The 20,978-nt window shown below is 33.2% G+C and overlaps 1 protein-coding gene across 1 annotated transcript; it reads right to left on the reverse strand.

Annotated features, from left to right (window-relative positions):
- Nucleotides 1-11,128: 11,128 nt before the first annotated feature.
- Nucleotides 11,129-15,236, reverse strand: LOC110644167 (peroxidase 4). The gene is made up of 4 exons (XM_021796826.2): nucleotides 14,962-15,236; nucleotides 12,680-12,871; nucleotides 12,427-12,595; nucleotides 11,129-11,760 (listed from the first exon to the last, which is right to left on the reverse strand). Exons 1-4 carry the CDS (start codon nucleotides 15,190-15,192, stop codon nucleotides 11,369-11,371), a joined length of 984 nt encoding a protein of 327 aa, XP_021652518.1. The 5' UTR covers nucleotides 15,193-15,236; the 3' UTR covers nucleotides 11,129-11,368.
- Between the last annotated feature and the right edge of the window lie 5,742 nt (nucleotides 15,237-20,978).

Genomic DNA, 20,978 nt, shown 5'->3' on the forward strand with positions numbered 1-20,978 from the left:
AGAATTTGCATACAATAATAGCTACCAAGCTAGTATCCAAATGGCCCCGTATGAAGCATTGTATGGGAGAAAATGTAGAACTCCAGTGTGCTGGACTGAATTGGGTGAAGATAAACTAGTAGGGTCAGACCTGGTGAAACAGACTGAAGAGAAGGTAAGACTAATCAAAGCCAATCTGAAGGTTGCCTCAGACAGACAGAAATCCTATGCCGACTTGAAGAGAAAAGAAATAGAATATGCAGTTGGCGATAAAGTGTTCCTCAAGGTGTCACCGTGGAAGGAGGTACTAAGGTTTGGAAGAAAAGGTAAGTTAAGCCCTAGGTTCATTGGCCCATATGAAGTTATTGAAAATGTGGGTCCAGTGGCCTATAGGCTAGCTTTACCACCAGAACTGGACAAGATCCACAATGTGTTCCACGTGTTTATGCTAAGAAGATACCGCTCAGATCCTTCACATGTCATCTCCATGGAAGAAATTGAAGTACAACCGGATTTGACATATGAAGAAGAACCCATACGGATCCGGGCTCGGGAAGTGAAAGAGTTGAGAAATAAGCAGATTCCACTGGTGAAAGTGCTTTGGAGGCACCACAACACCGAGGAGGCAACTTGGGAAAGTGAAGAGACGATGAGGCAATAGTTCCCTCAACTGTTTGCATCAGGTAAATTTTGAGGACGAAATTTAAATTAGAGGGGAAGAGTTGTAACACCCTCCCTGTAGCAATTCCGTACATTCTACTGTTCCGGTGATCGGTATCGGTCCGGATAGCTAGAACGTCTAGAAAAATATTTAAACTAAAGTGAGGAACCATAATTAACTCAAATATTAATAAAAAAAATTTAGAAAAAAATTTAGAAATAAAATACAACCAAGTTAAATGAGCCGGTGCCCAAGTGATGGGTAACCTAGTAGGAAGTTGCGGTTCTCGCAACTAGGAGCCCTAGACCTAGGGAAAAATTCATAAAATAATTTTTGGGACTCCACAGAAGGGTCATTGAGGTTTCTATGGCATTAGAATGCCAAGAAAATACTTAGGAAAATTTTTCAATCGGTAAAGACAATTTTGGTCTGTTAAGCAAAACGGAGGGCATTTTGGTCATTTCGTCTTCAGAGATGATTTTTTGCCGACTTGTCCAGTTAAGTAAATAATTATTATGATCTAAAATATGAATAAATATTACAAAAAATTTAATTGAAAATGAGTAGAAAAGAAAAGAAAAGAAAATGAAATAAAAGTCATATTTATGACATAAGCATGATGCAATTAAAGTATTTTCACCCAACCAAAATTTGACACATCATTATAAACTACTTAAACATGAATAAAAGGAGATAAAAATTGAAAAAGTGGACAGCCATCTTCAATCTTTGGGCTGCAGAAATGTAGAGAGAGAGAGAGAGAGGAGAAAAAAAAAACTCCATGAAAGCTCTTGTTCAAGCTTGATTTTCCCTAAGCTCTCCACCTCAAAACCCTAAACTTCCTTCACAAAAAATTATCCCTAAACCTTGAGGAAGCATAAGGCAGCAAAAATTTGAGGAAATTTTGAAGTTGGGCAAGTCCAAGTTAGATCACAAGTGCGGTTAGTGCCAATTCCTTTTAGAAATTTTGTGTATATCATATATGGAGTAGGAATTAAGTGTGAAAATTAAGTGAAATTAAACAAAAGTTGCATGATGAATTTTTACCATTTTTGGCAGCCATGGACTTATGAGAGTTTTGATGATTTTTTTTGAGATAAAAAGAGTATATAAGCTATCCTTTGATATGAAATTAACACTTAGCACCTTACATTGTAAGTTAAATGAAGAATAGAGGAATTGAGAATTTAGGGTTTTGACCAAATTCAGGTTTTAATCCTATAATGGTGTAGGAACATTTTAATGGTCAATTAGTGACCATTTGGGTATTGGTAAACAAGAAATGAAGTGTGTTTAGTGATGGGATATGGGTTTACTGTGGCTGCCCTAGGTGACCTGTAGAATTGGACATGAGTCCAGCGGGTTTGGGCACCATAACTTGAATTGTAGAGGTTTAATTGGTGTTTGGCCAATTGGACATGAAACTAGACACATAATGTCACAACTTTGGTGAAGAAACCATGCCCATAAGACCAAACCAAGTGGACCAAAAGCTTGCCCCAATCCGGGTGACCTGCAATCTATTTCTGCAGAATGACCAAATGAACAGTATTTGATCATTTGGCCATAACTCAGTGTAGAATGGTCCAATTGACCTGAAATTTTACCAGCAACAAGATAAGATATAGACCAACAACTTTCATGAAGAAACCTACCCCATATTATGACCAGAACCTATCCAACAAGGGAGTTGCAGTCACTGTTCACTGTACTGTAGATATGGTCAGTCCAGAAAAATTCCAATCCGGTTTTTGGACCATAACTTGAGCTACAAAACTCCAAATGGAGTGATTCAAAAAAGGAAATTCAACTAGACAAAATAAGTAACAACTTTCATGTTGATCATTTTGCCAAATTGTCACTGCAAAATTGACTAATGGAACAGTAAAACAAGGCATAAAAACTGAAAATTCTGCCCAACTAACATTAAGCTTAAAAATTGTATTGGCAACCAATACCAACAAATTTTGAATGCAAAATGTGGTATGTTGATGATATTAAAACCAATGTACTTATTGCCTATGCAAAAGTCAACATTTTTGTTGACCAATGAATGGAATAGTAACACTAAAACTTAAATTCCAAAAATTGTGAAACTTAAAAGTGTGAAATGCCCTAGTATACCTAATAAGATTGGTTTGGATAGCTTGGCATGCCAATAGGGTTCAGTTAGCAGTACTACACATGGCATTTTGCCATTCTGTGATTTCATGGCTTTTAGCCATTCTGACATTGTGTTGATAGTTGGCCTTGTGCCTATTGTTATTACAGCTTATTAGCTGTTCTGTTGCACACCGGGAGATGCTTATGTGACCGATGGTGTGACGGCCCGAGGTACTAGATACCCAGTGCCAGTTTACCTGTTTATCCAGTCCAGTCATCTAGTATAGGTTACTTGGGCACCCAAAAATGAAAATGAACAAATTTAATGAAATAATGAATAGAACAAGTACATAATAAATAAGATTACCAATAATGATAAAAAAAAATTGTGTGCATAAGACATCAAAACATGCACTACATATTTACTTCTTGTTATTTCTTTTTATTTTATTATTGGCACCACTAAGCATTATTGCTTAGCGCGTTGCTTTTGCCACGCGTAGGTTCTGGAGATACTGACCTAGAGCCCAGTAGACCACAGACTAGGTGAGACCTCCTGCAGCTCTGCATAGTGTCCGTGTCACCTCGCCATCTTTAGTGCATTGGTAGGACACTAGGTTTCATTTTGGTATTTTGTAACTAACTTTTATTTTCTCTTGTGTAATTGAGACTTATGTAATATATTTTGATATTAATGTAAATAATGGAAATTGTGTTTATGAATGGAAATTTGAGTATTTATTTATTGCTTATATATGAATACCATGAGAAATGAATGATTGAGAAATGGAAATGTTGTTGAAAAATATTGAGATTTTGATGATTATTGGAGTTGAGAAAGATTGGAAATGATTAGTGGAAGTGTTTTTCACAGGTTCCGAAGAACTGTTTTCTCCATTTTTAGCCGGTACTCTGCCGGATTTTCTATAAAATTTTCGGAACTTCAAATAAATTATAATTTCAATAAATGACTTAAATGAATTATATTTCACAAATTATATTCAAAACTATGATAAAAATAAATTAAGGACGAATAAAAATGATTGAGATAAAATAGAGTGTTCCGGTACACTGTGTGACATATCTTACTCGGATATACTGTAGACGGGTAAGGGGTGTCACATGGCATTCCACCCACAGACAGATGGCCAGTCTGAGAGGGTAATTCAGATCTTGGAGGACATGCTACGGGCTTGTGTGATTGAATTTAAGGGTAGTTGGGATACACACTTGCCTTTGATTGAGTTTGCTTATAATAATAGCTACCAATCAAGCATTGGGATGCCTCCATATGAAGCATTGTATGGCAGAAAATGTAGAACCCCATTGTGTTGGGATGACGTGGGTGAAAGGAAGATGATTAGGCCCAAAATTATTCAGCAGACTGAGGAGAAAATCTGGGTGATCAAAGATCGACTTAAGACTGCATCAAACCGTCAAAAGTCCTATATTGATATGAAGAGGCGAGATATTGAGTATGCAGTGGGTGAGAAAGTATTCCTCAAGGTTTCCCCTTGGAAGAGGATTATGAGATTTGGCAGGAAGGGGAAACTGAGTCCTCGCTTCATTGGGCCATATGAGGTTCTGGAAAGAGTGGGTCCTTTGGCGTATCGGTTGGCACTACCTCCAGAGTTGGAGAAGATACATTATGTCTTCCATGTGTCCATGTTGAGGAGGTATAGATCAGACCCATCTCATGCACTACCGGTAGAAAAAATTGAAGTGAATCCAGACCTCACATATGAGGAGGAACCCATAGAGATTCTGGCTTATGAGGTGAAGCAGCTACGGAACAAGCAGATCCCGTTAGTGAAAGTTCTGTGGAACCATCAATCAAGCCAGGAGGCTACTTGGGAACGAGAGGAGGACATGAGGAGACAGCACCCACAGTTGTTTAGAGATTGATACCAGGTAAAATTTTGAGACGAAATTTATTTTAAGGGGGGAAGAATTATAACACCCCTATTTGTATAGCCTGGTATATTTCACCGTACCGGTGACTGGAGACGGTCCGGACAATTAAGGGGATTAGAACCACACTTAAGATAACTAGATAAGCCCTGAACACAAATAATTAGTAATTTTCAATTAGTTAAGTATAAATAAGAAAAACAGAACATAAGAAGTTAAATGAGCCGAGAGTCACAGTGATGGGTGACCTTCTCGGGAAGGATTACGAAGTCGATTTAAACTCAAATTTCGAACCGTAAAATATGACGCTGCGGTCCTTAGGACTATTGTGAACACAGTGGAAAAGAGAAAATCATGAAAAAGAATTGTTAAGCCAGTCAAATAATTAGGTCAGGGAGCCGAAAGAAATATTGAATTATTTGCAAACCGGGTTGAACCGAGGAGGGGCAATTTGGTCAATTGACCCCGAGAGCTGACTCCTGACCTAACTGTCAAATAAAATTAGAGAAAAGAAAATTTCAAATCAGAAATTAAATTAAAGAACTAATGAAAAAATAAATAGAAAAATAAAAGGAAAATGAAAAAGGTGAAAATAGATGACATCATGCATGACATCATGCATGATGCCATAAATATTATAATTAAAAATTAAATTTATGGTAATTTATGGTCTTCCATAAGACTAAAAACATAAAAGAAAAGAAAAAAAAAAAAAAAGAAAACTTATCTTCTTCAACCCGTCACTCACCTCTCTCTCCCTCATCCTCACTTTCCTCTACTAAAGCTCATTTTGAGCTTGAAGAACCACTTGATCTAGCCATAAATCCCAGAGTCCCCTTAATTAAACTTGGTCTTTTAGTCTTGAAAAGAAGATTGAGCAAGAAAGAAAGAAGAAAAGAAAGAAGAAATTGGGTTATTGAACTTCAAAGTTGAGGTAAGCTATTTACTTTGGAATTTTGAGTTTAATACATGTGTTTTTAGTTGAATAAACTTGGAAATATGCTTAAATGAAAAGAAAATTTTTGTTGAGGGACCATATGTGAATTCGACCAGCTTGATGGGGTGTTTGATTTGATAGTGTTTAGTTAAACTAAACATGAATTAGAATTTAAATAAGGTTGAATATATGATAAGTGTAATGATTTGATTAAGGAATTGATCAATTGCATGAACTAGGGTTTTGGCATCTAGGGTTTTAGAGATAAAAATGTGAGAATGTGTTAAATGGTGTGTTGGGCTTGGTTTGAGATGAGAAATGGTCATTTGTGACCAATTGTAGTATGTTAGAAGTGTTGGAACCAAATGCAAATTCGGATTGCTTAGGGTCATGCTGCAGGCAGCAGGACCAAGGTCCCTTTCAGGGACCAAAACTAAAAATTTACAAGTCCAATTGGTGTGAGGCCAATTAGGAATGAAAATAGACACAAAATGAAACATTTTTCATTCAGGAATCATGCCCAAAAAGTGACCAAAACCTAGTGAACAAATTGACCAAATCCGGAATTGGCAATCTGACCTGTACAAAAATGATCAAATGAACAGTATTTGTAGATTTGGCCATAACTTGGGCTAGGCAGGTCTAAATGACCTGAAATTTTACCAGTAGAAAGCTGAGAGATAGACCTAAAACTTTCATGCAGAACACAAACCCAAATTATGCCCTTAACCAAGTCATTTGGCTACCCAAATTTGGTGACCTAAAACTGCCAGAACCAGAAATTGCCCAGAAAATTTGGGTAAGTCCAATCCGGCAGCCATGATTCAAATAGCTACAACTTGAGCTACAAAACTCCAATTGGAGTGATTCAAAAAGGAGAATAAGTTTAAGACAATAAGGAATAATTTCTTTGAAGAAAACTTAGCCAAATTCTAACAGCAATATGACCAATGGAACAGTGCAACCTAAGACACCAAAACTGAAAATTGGCAATTTTGCTTAAAAGACTTAAGTTTTGAGAAAACAACCAAAACCAACAAAATTGGTGACCAAAATGTGGTATGTGAGTGTAGTTGGAGTTCCCATACCTTTTAAGTATAAGAAAGTTAATATTTTGACTTGAATAGTACAATGAATAGTAACCTCAACATGAAATTTGCAAGAATGTAAGTTTAAACATTAGAATTAGTTATTGGAATTATTATGAAGTAAATATACTGAGACACTATAAATTTTGTGTTTCAGCTGAAAAAGACTCGGAAAGTCTGAGAGACTGAGTCAAAGCCTAGAGGCGACTCACGTCAGGTTTGTGCACAATAAACCCTATTTCAGCATTTTATCCTTGAAAAATTGATTTAGTACACATTATGAGTTTAAGAACTTTTGTGTTGCCACTTTGTGATGAAATTGTAACTTTGGAAATTGATTTGATTTTTGTATGCAATATTTGAATAAAATGATTGAAATGGATTTCTGATTCACACTTAGCATGACAGTGCCTTATTATTCCTCCTCCATTTATAGGATTGAGATCGATTATTTTTCTCCCTCTCTAGTTTACCAGTTGAGGTTGTAGATCGGATGAGTACTCATTAGCTAGCTAGCCACCTCTCTCATTGATTTCGATTAATGGGGTTGTAGATTGCTTTGTCGTGGTGTACAACGCGGCATTGATCGAAAATTTTGTGTCATGGCTTAAGTTATGTATGAATTGGCAACACTGTGTTTATTAAATTATTTGACCCAAAATTGTGCTATAATGAGTTTTGATAATTTGTGAAATGTAATTGTGCAATATTTAAATTGTTTTTTGTCAATGAATGTTTTATGTATTGTATTTCAAATTTTTATTGTGCACCACTGAGTATTTTTATACTCAGCGATAGCTTATTTTGCTGTCGCAGATAAGGACAAGGAGAAAACAGCAGAGTGAGCTGCTACTGAAATAGTGGACTTCACTGATCCTTTTTGTACAGGTATTTATTTATACCCTTATAATTATTTGATGTAAACATTGTAGTGTTTTATGTATCAATGTAAAGTTGAGCAGTTGTACAATAAATTGTAATAATATTATTTTGGATTTTCTTTTTGTGAATTTCGTACTATATGCACTGTGAATGAAGTTATGAAATATTTTAAGTTGATAAATTTTTGGTTGAATTGTGGAATGAATTGAATTGTGTTGACTTGAGATTATTTGGAGGTTGGGAGTTGTGGAAAATTTATTGGAAGTGTTTTTTTTTTCAGGTATTTGAAGAACTGTTTTCTCAAAATACAGACGGCACTCTACCGAAATTTTTATAAAATTTGCGAAAAAATAAAAATAGACAAAAATTTTTACTAGTTTTTAAGCTTTGAATAAACGATTTTAATTCCTACCAAAATGCTCACCACTTCCAAAATGTAAGAAAATGATTTTAAAATCCCTTGTATTGTACTTAATGAATTATCAGTAGGTGAAGTTCGGTAGTTCATTAGGTATTCTACGGGATCATGTTATGCCTTACAGAGGGGTAAAGTGTGACAAGAAGCCTTATAAAGCCTTATCATGTCATGTTCTGCCAACACTCAGGGCTTTTAACCAAGGGTTTCTCCAAGTATTGGTGAATACACATTCACCCTAAATTAGGTAAAACCAAAGTTACAAATTTGGATTTTGAATTCTGCTAGCCAAAAGTCTTCTTTGTCTTTAGCCAAATATGGAAATATTGCTTTTACCACTTATGTCTGGACAAAAGACTATCCCATTTGACTTTGTAACTTGGATAAAGGCTTGTAAAGTGCAAGGTTAGTGAGTGGGTAGAAATGGGACCCCTTTGGATGGAAGAGAGGTGGCTAACCTAAGTGTGCACCATTAATCAGCCATGGTTCAGCTTAGTGCACCTTGCTGGACCATGGTTCATACCCCTTATGCCAGTCTCCATTTAAATGTCGAATTGCATCAACATACCACACTTGTTCTCCACTTGAAATCCTTGCATACTAGGCCGCCATACTTGATCAATATGTGCTTGAATTAATCCTTGCGATGCCTTGGACCTAGCTCTTGTAATTGCCTTCTTGAAAATGCGAAGTGGTTCAACCATGTTGCCCTCATGATGCTCATCAGGCTTAGCTCTTATTGTCTGCTAACTTCCTTCAACTTTAAAGGGGCTCTTCCACCTCGACTCGATTATGGGTTTGTCCCTTCCCACTATCGAGTGGGATGTAAATATGTTTTGTATAAATTTTTTTCAAATTTGGGTTTATGGAAAGGGCTTTCTCTTTAATATGCCTATGGGTGATGTTCTAGTTTCTTTAAAGTTTGGTTGCCTGTGTGTGTGGCTTTCAACTATAAATGGTTGTTCTACCAAGTATTTAGACTATATGAGTTGCTAGGTTACGTGGGTTGACTTGGTGAGTCGCGTGACTCAATAATTGTGGTTGAAGGAGGAAATATTCTTAAGGGTGTAAGAGTAGGCCGAGTGAGAGCTGCCTTCTCCAACTATAAGAGATTAAGAGGTCAATGGGGCCCTATCTCTTCCTTCCTTGTGCTCTATCCACTAATTTCTGTTATTTATTTTCTTGGCTTCCATGAGTTTGAGTGGCGAAAATTCCTTGCTTCTTAAGCCTGAGGCCTTTTTAAGTGGTGAATGGTCTTTTCTTGGTCTTGGTACAGTTGGATGATCATCAGAAGGAAAGATCACCACGGTAAAGTGGCCACAAGAACAGCGACGCTATCCTTGTCGTTACCAAGTTCTTGAGCTCGGGTTCCCTACGTGATTTCTCTTGCATAGGGTTCTCTAGTTTCGGGCTAAGCCAATGTTGTTTCTTGGTTTGTTTAATTTTGGACTAAGGCTTAACATTTGGTTCTAGGCTGAAATCCTATTCCATAGGTAGATTTCCTTTTTTTTTAGCCATAGACCTTGTAATATGAATGTATCTCTTGACCTATTAAGGCCTTTTTTTTAACAAAACTATCTATCTTTGAGTAAAAAAGGAACAAAACAAGAAAACAAAAATAAAAGAAAGAGGAAAGGAAACAAACACATACCTCCTTCGTTACACAGTCTTGAAGATTTAGATTTGTTTCCCATTTTTATTATCATTGACAAAAAAAATTTAAATATATTAATTTAAAATATTAAAAACAAAATTTAATAATGATAAAATTTTTAAAATAATTAAATTATTTTTTAGCATTTAAATTAATGCACTTTCAAAATGTGTGTGCATATATATATGTATATATATTTTAATGGGAATATCTTGAAAATTTAGACATTAACTAAATTTATCGCATGACTTAAAAAAAAAGAAAGTGGAAATATTCAAATGAGCCTTTTAGATTGAAATTAAAAATAACATATATATATATATATATATATATATATATATATATATATATATATATATATATATATATATATATATATATATACTTGAACAAGTGTCAAAGAGTTATGTAAACATGAAAATTTTAAATCAATTAAATTATTTGATTTATTTTAATCTAATTAAATTATTTAATTTAATTTGCATATTAATTTATTTTGAATCAATCAAATTTTTTATGATCATTAAATTAGAACTTGTGATTATTAATTAATTAAATTATATTGCCTGGCTTAATGTTGTCCCTAGCCTAGGGTTTTAAGGTTGTGGGCTCTCTGGGCAGGATTTGTTTTTAGGCTGGCCTTTTCAGGCTTGTAAGGGTTTCTTTTGTGTAGCTGGGCCTTGGTTTTGAACTGCTCGTTGTAATATTTGCCCTGTTGAGCTTGCAATGCAAGCGTTTGAAAAAAAAAAATCTGCAAAGGTTTTAGTTTAACGTATGAAAATTACCATACAAGCCTAATGCTTATAAATTAATTTAACCTTATAAATATTTAAAATTTTAAGTAGTTACGTGTTGAATTAAAATATATATAAATAACTAATAAATAGTTAATATAATTGATAAAAAATTATTTATAAGCATATTTATTATTAAAATCATTAAAAAATATATTAAAAAAAATATGTGATAAAATTTTAAAAATTAAATGAAGTTAATATAATAAGATATTTATTTATACTAACTTGTAAATACTGTACTTATAAGTATCAAAATAAAAATTATGATATTTTTTTTTATAAATTTAATTTATACAAAAAAAATTATAAATAAATAAATAAACTTATTTTTAAAGTTTACAAATTAATTTATCTAGTTTATAATATAAATCCTAGAGTTTTAGTTCAACCAAGAGATTTTTTCCAAACCCCAATAAATAGAATCTTGCCTTTAGCTTTCTGCACATCTCTCAAGTTCATAGGTACTGTGAATTCAAGACTCGAAACTCTGAATTTTTCTCTTAAAAAAAAATTCAGTGATTGATGTGAGGAAATTACATTAAGGCTCGAGGCCTAAGGACACTCCAACAAAGCAAGCCCAAAATTACCGAAAAAGAGAAGAAGGAAACCTGGAGGTCCAGACAAATTAGCTCTAATCATAAAGTGCTCGAAGAATTTAAATTCAATAAACTTATTCAAAAAATTAAAATAAAATCAATATATAAATTATAAAAATCCCATTGATAAAATTAGTAAACACAAAGTATTTCAACTTTTAATTAACCTTTAAAAATAGACCAAACTTAATTAAATAAAGAAGATTACATGATCTTCATGCATGCTCCAACTCTTTTGCAGCATCTCTCTTATTCAAATACAGCATCCTAAACATAAAAAGACTATATTCACACTTAAAAGACATCACTTTCCAAGAACAATACAACAATATATAACATAAGAAACTAGTTAACCTTATTGCATTTCTTCCTAATTTCTCCTTTAGATCCAGTCAGTGGGTCAATATCACCCATCTTGATCATTGCAGCAGCAAAGTCAGAATTGAAGGTTTTTGGATTGCTGCTGTATTTTCTGACCAAAGAATCTGTAGATCCACCATTAAACAGAACTTGATCAGAGTGGAGGAGACCCTTTTGGTTGAGGAGGTTCTTGTAGTAATCGTTGTCAAAAGCAGTAGGAGTTTGGACGTCTAAAGGTGCTAAGTTGTTGTCTCCTGAGCCTGTAGGAAGTGGGCAGTTCTTTTGCCTTGTGCTAGCAAATGAACTGTCAATATTAGTATCGTTGTATATGCGAGCCCTGAAAATTACACACCTTGCTTGACCAATTGTGTGGGATCCTGGCAACCAAAATTATACCCATTTTACGTTTAAGTTCACATATGTCCATAATATAAGAAAGAGCCAAGAAAGAATACCACATATATCTAAAAAAATAAAAGAAAATAAAGTAACAATTTTCCCTTAAACTTAGTGGAGTTATTTTCAAGGCTGTAATAACTAAGTTCAAGATCTAGTCAAAGCCAAATAAATGAAAAAAAAAAGTCAAATCACCTTAAATAAATTTAAAAAAAAGGGTCAAATCACCTTAATTAAAATTAATTCTGTGGGCAAATAGCATATAAGGTTTTATTTTGGAGTAATTTTCCTCAATAACAAATTCAAGGGGTTAAAATATTAATTTATTAGCTTTAAAAATGAAAGGAATATTAATATATTTTATTTCAGTAATATTGTAATTAAATACAAAATTATAATTTTACAAATTTAAACTCTAATTGAAATTTAATAAGAGAAATGATGATTTAAATCGAATGAGAAATTTTGATGTGGATAGATTGAATAGTTGATCAATTCACTAATCAAATTTTTTTATATATATAATTAATTTTGATTGAAATTTAAATTTGAGATTGTATACATCCAAAAATAATTCAATCCAATGAAAACTCATTTGTTAATCAATCGAATTTTAAAAACACTGGAAAAAAACAATCGTAGCATACCAGACAAAGCAACCATGTCCTTGGCAGAGAGGCCTTTGGCTTGAAAGCGATTGATGAGATTGCTGAGGGTAGAAGTGGGAGGAGGGATAACACCACTATTAGCTGCAGAAAAGCTTGCTGTCTTTGAGTCCCTTCTTCCAAGCTTAACATTCCAATTTGGTCCTCCAAGCTGCAATAAATAATTAATTAACCGCATATCTAATACACATTTAATTGCAGGTCCTTGCAATGGAGAAAAAAAAAAATTACTTACAATAACAGTAGAATCGCGAGCAGCAATAGCGACAATATCAGCACAGGAGACAATGCCTGGGCAAACTTGCTCCACCTTAGCCTTTATTTTATTTATAACATTGAATCCTCTGACTGAATTGTTATTTGGACCTGCTGTCTGCTCTCCTCTGAAAGAAGAAGTGTCTTCTAGGAGTATAGACCCATCACACCCCTGTTAATTCAATATTTACTAATTTAATTATTAAAAACTTATCTATTGATTAATTTCTCATCAATTTGAAATACATACATAAATATATATATATATATATATATATATATATATATATATATATATATTCTTTGTATTTCTAATTATTTTGTTTTATTATTTAATATATAAAGTGGACAAATCCATGTTATGCGACGTTGATTCAGTCCCTTTCACATGGTACTTAAACATGAGAATTAATTTGATAATTATGATAGTAATAAAAAAAATTAATTATAGAGATTATTTAAAAAAAAAAAGAAAAAAAATAATTTTCTGCTGGGAAGGGACAAGAGTACATATGAATTTGCGATTGTTTGCATACAGATTGTGTAATTTGTAAAGAAGTCGAATTAAATTTTTATTTAGAGTCGAATAAAATAAATAAAAAATTATATAATATGGTTTGAATAATATTTTTTCCAACAACCACTACTATAGAAATAGATATATCCATGTCAAACTTTTTAATTTTGTATTTTTTTAAAAATATTTTAAACCAAAATAAAAAAAAAATCATTTCAATAAATATTAATTTAATATAATATCCACACAAATAATATTTTTTTACATTCACAATAAACGATATTCTCATATCAACTTTCATAAATTTATTGCATTTAAGATAAATAGTTTTAGATGCAATTAATAAAAAAAAAATAGCTAATTTTTCTATCTTCACTATTTTTTATTTCTTTTCCTCCCATTATTTTATTTTATTATTATATTTTTTAGTAACTGATTGTTTTATCTTTCTTATTTTATACTGATAAACTTATTCTTTATTTTAGTTTTTTTTTTTAAGAAGAGTACATTCAATATAAGATTGAGATTATGTGAAAATAAATTTAACCATCATTATATTAAAATATATATATAAATAATTAAAATATATGCAAAAAAATATGATGTAAATATTTAACTTAATATCTAGTGAAGCCATCTTCATGAAGCGTACCCTTTTAAAAAAGATGAAGTCTAAATTCGCGCACATATCTTTCAGAAAACATGACAAAAACCAAATTTCGCTTTCGAATAACGAATAAGACTTTTGGTGAAAAAAAAAAAAAAACGAATAAGACACACCGACATGATAGTGTGTTTTTAACTTTTAAGCCTTCACTGACCCTTGATGGGGTTCTCTGTCATAGGATACAACATAAGGGGAAAAAATAAATTTTAATTAAAAAAAAAATTAACTCCTTCATTGCTGTTCTTGTTTTATTAAATTTTAATTAATAAATTATAATTTTAAAAATAATTTAAATATTATTAAATTGAAATAAAAGTCTGTAACACGTAAAAGCAAAGTCAAGTCGATATTATTCACACAATACCATTCTGCAGTGCAAGAGATGGGGACCGAAAAGACTAAACTTTGGAGCATTTTAGGCCACATCAACACCACAGTAATATGCTCTTTAATTATTTACTTATTCAATCTGATTGTACAAGCTTTTTTTTCTTTTGGTTAATTAGACAGAAAGTGTTTATTTTTTTTATTATCTATTATATCTAAATCTTGTAAAATTTTGAGTCACATATCTACAAATTTTAAGTAATTCTATTTAAATCTTAAAATAATAAATTAAATCAAAATACAAAAACATAATAAAACATTTAAATAAATATATATTGAGGAAAAAAAATTAAGAAAAAATAATGTGTTTGTGTTGTTAATTTTAATTTGAGTATAACTATAATAATACTAAAATTTTCATCTAGACATAGTTTATTTTGTACCCATGATATGATATATACCTCGAAATTCATATAAAAAAAATAAATGAAATTTTCGTATTTGTGTATTGAGTTAAGAATTAACTAGGTTTTCTTCTTCTTCTTCTTCTTCTTCTTCTTCTTCTTCTTCTTCCTTTTTTTTTTTTTTTTTTTTTTTTTTGTGATATAGTGATTTTGTTTACATTTCAGAGACTTGTAATTATATCTAGCTCAACTTGTTTACTGTCTGGTGATATATAAAGATGCAAGAAAACGTAGAGCTGGAAGAAGCAAAAATGGAAGAAGTTAAGAGAGAGAGAATGAATAATTACATTGACAAAACAGTCATGGAAGAGGAGACGAACAAGAGAAGCACCCATGCGCCGCTCTTTCGACACTGCATCTTCAACAACAGATTTCACAGTGCTGAAAAGCTTTGGACAACTTTTTGAGTAAAAATCTGTAGACAACTGGGCTGAAGACTTCCCTCCCAAGATCAAAACAAAACCTAATAACACACAAACCACCATACTAGAAGAAGACAAGGAATGAACAAAACCCATTCTTAGTTTAGAGTCTGGTGCTGAAATGCGACTGTGGATAATTGGGTATAAATAGTGGTTTATGGAGGCTTTATGGGCAGGGCAGGTGACCTAATGTTAAAGACCAGTACAAGCATTCTACGTTCATAAATTAAAGAAATGATAATTAGTTATCCATAGGACCATGTATAATTGATTGAAAATGATGGATAAAGTCCATCCAAGAACATTTTTAATTGGGTTTTCATGAATACTTGAAAATTATTGATGTTTAGGCACCCATTTTTTCAAATTAAAGGGGTCCATTGAGGAGTCATTTAAAAACTTTTAGGGTCCACTAGGTTACATTGTTTTCTTCATAATCTTAGGTTTGGTACAAGACTATAACCTGGAGATTGAATTTTCAAAATTGCCAAAATAGTTTAAGCTTTTGACAAGTCAAAAAATCCACATTACGCTAGCTTGCTTGCTTAATTAGCTGCGACCGTGTCAGTGACTAAATGCCATTCATTGGTATTCTTTTGAGTTAGGTTTCAGTAACTATCCACATTAGCAATAATGTATTGTTTTTCTCATCTAAGAACAACAATTGAGTATGTAACTCAAATTCCTTATTCGCTTTGCTAGACTTTTCCTTTTTGATCAGCTTATGTTTGATTATTGTTGATGGATATAATATGATTATATCTTGGACCACTATGTAACAAAGATAGAAGGATAAACTAAAAATTAGTTTTTGATATTTGGTAAAACTTTTTAATTTAGTCCCTATATTTTTAAAATTAAATAATTTAGTTTCTAAGATTTAACAAAACCTATAATTTAGTCTCTCTGTCTAATTTACTAGTAATTATAGAAAAAATGGCCAAATACCCTTAACTCTATATATTTTCTAACTTTAACAATTTAGTCCTTGAGAATTTGTGTTAAACAAATTAAAATAGTTTAAATCAAGGGAGTATTTTGTTTATAAAATTTTATTCATAATACAAAACCTTAGAGAATAAATTGTTCAATTCAAAAATATCTAGAGTTAAGGGCTTTTTTAAGTCATTTTTGCTATAATTAATGGTAAATTAAATGAAAAATTAGACAAAATTACTAAATTAGAGGTATTGCCAAATCTCAATGGTTATATTACTTGGTTTTGAAAATACAAAGGCTAAGTTTTAGGTTTTACCAAATCTTAGGTACTAAAATTATAATTTACCCAAGATAGAAAAAGAGCATTCAACCCATTTACTAATTAAAAGACTAGTTAAAAATAGAATGAGAAGAAATGAGAAATTTTTGCCTAGGTTCGATTTATCATGGACCCAACACACACACATATGGGACCCATATATTTAATTAGTGGATTTCATAACACATTTTGTATCATATGTTTATAGTAGACCAAATTTAAATAAAAAAAAATCCAAAAAGAAATAAAGTTAAGGGAAAAATTCCCTTTCATTGCGTAGCTTATGTACAACGAAATTCCTACTTGATTTCATCTTGTTTGTATCCTGTGATGTATGGAAGCAGCGAGGAAGGGTGTTTCTTTTCGGCAGAAATGTTTCCTCCCTAAAATGGCAAGACACGCAAAGGAGATGTTTTGGGCCCACTTCTGTAATTTGCAAAATTTGAAAATGCATTTCTTGAGTCGAAAATGAGTTTCTTTTTAAAAAAAAAAAAAAAATCAGTTGGGTCCAGTGGCTGTTGCATACCAGGCCAAAGTTAACATAAATTCTGCTCAAATTGATGTTCAAAGGTTTGGGGATTTGTTTTGTCAGTTGTTTGATTCTTGTAATCAGGATCATGTTGCAGAGTTATGTTTATTGCATGGAGCATATGGGGCTATCGAAATCAAGTTCTATGGAAATAGCGGTAGAGCATTGGTCTGGGAATCGCACTGCACTAGAAAAAGAATAAGAGGAGGAGGACTTATCTAGTGCTTGACAATAACAGCGATAACGGCTTTGACAGCAGTGCAAGTGTGTGTAACTGTAACCCCTTAGTTTTCTTATGCTCTGCCTGTGATTGATTTTTTCCATCTGAAAAGGTACCTTATAACCCTAGCTCTTACATTTGGCCTGACGAGAGACATTAGGACCTTACTTGGCATATTAATACAATATTTCTCTTTGGGCGAAACGAAAGAGACATTATATGTCATATTTTCCTTTTAGTCCTTAAAATTAGTATTTTATTTATAGCTAATTAAGAAATAATTTTATAACAGTATATACTTATATATTCATTTTCCTTTCACCTCATCAATCATAATCCAGTAATTGCACTAATTCTTTAAAATATTTTTCCACATGAAACTATTGATGATTAAATTTTAGATCCCTTCTGTAAATTGGCATTACTACTATGCATTGACTAGAAAGATTATTACTATAACATTAAAAGAATATATTTATGTTACGACTAGCACGCAAATCTAAGGCACACATACAAATCGCACAATCACACAGTATAGAAAAGATAAGAAGAATAATATAAGATTTAACGTAGTTCAATCATAAAGTCTACGTCTATGGGTAAGACAAGAGGAAAAAGTTCCACTATAATGAAAAGAGTAAGATACAATCTCTCAGAACTCTCAAACTCTAACCTCAGTGTGTTTCCCAAATATCTCACAACTCTATCGCAAATGGTAGAATATTACAATATTCATATTAGTCCATACAAATCTCACTTTTTATCTCAATCGGGTCGCAATGCCAAACTTTCGAGTCGGGTCATAATTCGAGTCTATGAAAACATATTCAAAATTCATTCCACAAAAAATAACAATTCTTCCCCTTAGCTTGAATTCCCTCTATCATTAACAAAAAAGAAACCAAAAACACTCTATCTTGCCTTATGCCCTCGCAAGGGCACTACTGAGCACTACAAACACCAACCAAGTTTAGCCAATGCCTCAACTTGTTGATTAGGACTCCCTTGGTCATCATATCTGCCGGATTATCATGTGTAGGGACTTTCTGTACAACTACAGTCTCCTGAGATACAATGTCCCGAATGAAGTGATATCTGACATCGATGTGCTTAGTTCACTCATGGTACATTTGATTCTTTGTGAGATGTATTGCACTCTGACTCTGTATCAACCTAAGATCACCCACCAAACCCTGTGATCATAAGGCTTTCTTTACTGCCTCTGCTAAAGCCATATATTCAGCCTCTGTGGTAGACAAAGCAACTGTAGCTTGTAATGTTGCCTTCCAACTAATAGCACTTTCAGAGAGAGTAAAAAAATAACCTGTCAAAGATCTCCTCTTGTCTAAGTCCCCTACAAAATATGAATCCAAATAGCCAACAACTAAATCACTCATCTTGACCCTGTCCAATGTTAGACCAACATCTGTAGTACCCTTCACATACCTTAGAATCCATTTCTCTATCTGCTAATGCTCTTTCCCAAGACACGTCATGTATTTACTCACAATACTAACTGCATGTGAAATGTCAGATCGAGTGCAAACCATAGCATACATGATGCTACCAATAGTACTTAAATAAGGAACATTGGACATATGCTGCATCTCCTCATCTGTTTTTGGTGACATGTTTGCAGATAACTTGAAATGGGCAGTAAACAGAACAGTCACAGGTTTAGCATTATTCATGTTGAAATACTTAAGCACTTTCTCAACATAGGCCTGTTGAGACAGGAAAAGCTTCCCAATACTTTTATCCCTAGTAATTTCCATTCCCAATATCTTCTTTGCAGCACCCAAATCCTTCATCTCTAACTCATCACTCAATTGATTTTTCAGAATGTTAATTTGTGACATGTTGTTAGCAGCAATAAGCATGTCATCCACATACAATAGCAAATAAACAAAGGAATCATCTGAAAGCTTTTTATTATACACACAACTATTATATGAACTACGAATAAAGTCATTACGAATCATGAATGTATTAAATCTTTTATACCATTGCCTAGGGGATTATTTCAGACCATATAAACATTTTTTAAGCAAGCAAACATGATTTTCCATATGTGGAATGACAAATCCCTCAGGCTTAATCATATAAATTTTCTCCTTTAACTCACCATGCAAAAATGTTGTCTTCACATCTAGTTGCTCAAGCTCTAGATCATGAAGAGCAACCATAGCAAGCAAGACTTTGATAGAACTGTGCTTCACAACTGGAGAAAGCACTTCATTAAAGTCAATCCCCTCCCTCTGAGTAAAGCCTTTTGCTACCAACTGTGCCTTATATCGAGGTGCTTCAACCCCTAGAGTGCCTTCCTTTTTCTTGAATACCCATTTGCAGCCTACCATTTTCTGTCCCTTAGGCAATGCTACAAGCTTCCAAGTCTAATTCTTGTGAAGAGATTCAATTTCTTCACTCATAGCACCGACCCACTGATCTGCATCTGAACAAGAAATAGCTTTTCTATAATTTTTGGGTTCATGCACATTAACTGTCTCAGTAGCTGACAAGGCAAATGCAACTAGATCTGTATATGCATATCTTTGCGGGGGTCTAATCTGTCTTCTCTCTCTACCAGTTGCAATGCTATGTGGTTCCTATTGCTGTTGCTCAGGTACATCCTCTTATTGATCAGGATCTTGCACCTCATCCTCTGAATCACTGGACTGAATTACTGAAGTGTCAATATCAAGCTCCACCTGTTCTCTAACATCGTGATCTAATTCTACTATTGACTTACCCTCTGACTATCTAATGAAGCAAACTCATTAAATGTCACATCCTTATTGATAATTAATCCTGGAGACTTTGGATCATTACACCACAACCTATAGCCTTTCACTCCAGATGCATACCCTAAAAATATGCATTTTCTTACCCTTAGCTCAAGCTTACCATCCCTCACATGAGCATAAGCAAGGCAACCAAACACTCTTAGTTGAGAGTAATCAGCAGGTGAACTGGACCAGATCTTAAAAGGAGTTTTACACTCAATAGCTGTAGATGGAGATCTATTAACCAAGAAACAGGCTGTATTAATTGCTTCAGCTCAGAAATCCTTTTCCAATCCTGAATGTGAGAGCATGCTTCATGCTTTGTCATAAAGCATTCTGTTCATGCGTTCTGCAATACCATTCTGTTGTGGTGTCCTTACACAAGTGCAGTGTCTCACTATACCTTCATTGCTGCAGAATGCATCGAACTCAAGATTACAAAATTCCAACCCGTTATCAGTTTTAAGATGTTTGACCTTCTTTTCTGTCTGCTTCTCAATCATCATCTTCCACTTTACAAAGGTTGAAAATGCTTCATCTTTTGTTTTCAGAAAATACACCCACACCATCCGAGAGTAATCATCAATAAAACTCATGAAGTACTTGGCACTACTCTTGGAAGGGATTCTATTAGGACCCCATCGATCTAAGTGGATATAATCCATCGTTCGTTTGGTCTTGCGTACTGCCTTTTTATCAAACTTCACCCTGATCTGTTTGCTGAACACATAGTGTTCACAAAAGTCCACAAATTCTGTTTTCTTCCCGTTCAACAAATCCCACTTGCTCAACATAGATAATCCTCTTTCATTCATATGACCAAAACGCAAATGCCACAATTAAGTCTGATTCTGATTATTACTTCTAGATGCTATTGCAGCTTCCCTTGAAACTATACTGCCCTGAAGAAAATAAAATCCTGAAACCAAGCTGCTCTTTATGTGTACCATTGAGTCTTTGCACACTTTGAGAACTCCATTCTCTGTATGGTATTTGAATCCATGAGAGTCAAGTGTCCCAAGAGAAATCAGGTTCCTCTTTAATCTTGGAACATGCTAACACTCTATAGTTCTGACAACGCCATCAAACATC

This window comes from Hevea brasiliensis, chromosome 12 (assembly GCF_030052815.1).
Source record: "Hevea brasiliensis isolate MT/VB/25A 57/8 chromosome 12, ASM3005281v1, whole genome shotgun sequence".
Classification (NCBI taxonomy): domain Eukaryota; kingdom Viridiplantae; phylum Streptophyta; class Magnoliopsida; order Malpighiales; family Euphorbiaceae; genus Hevea; species Hevea brasiliensis.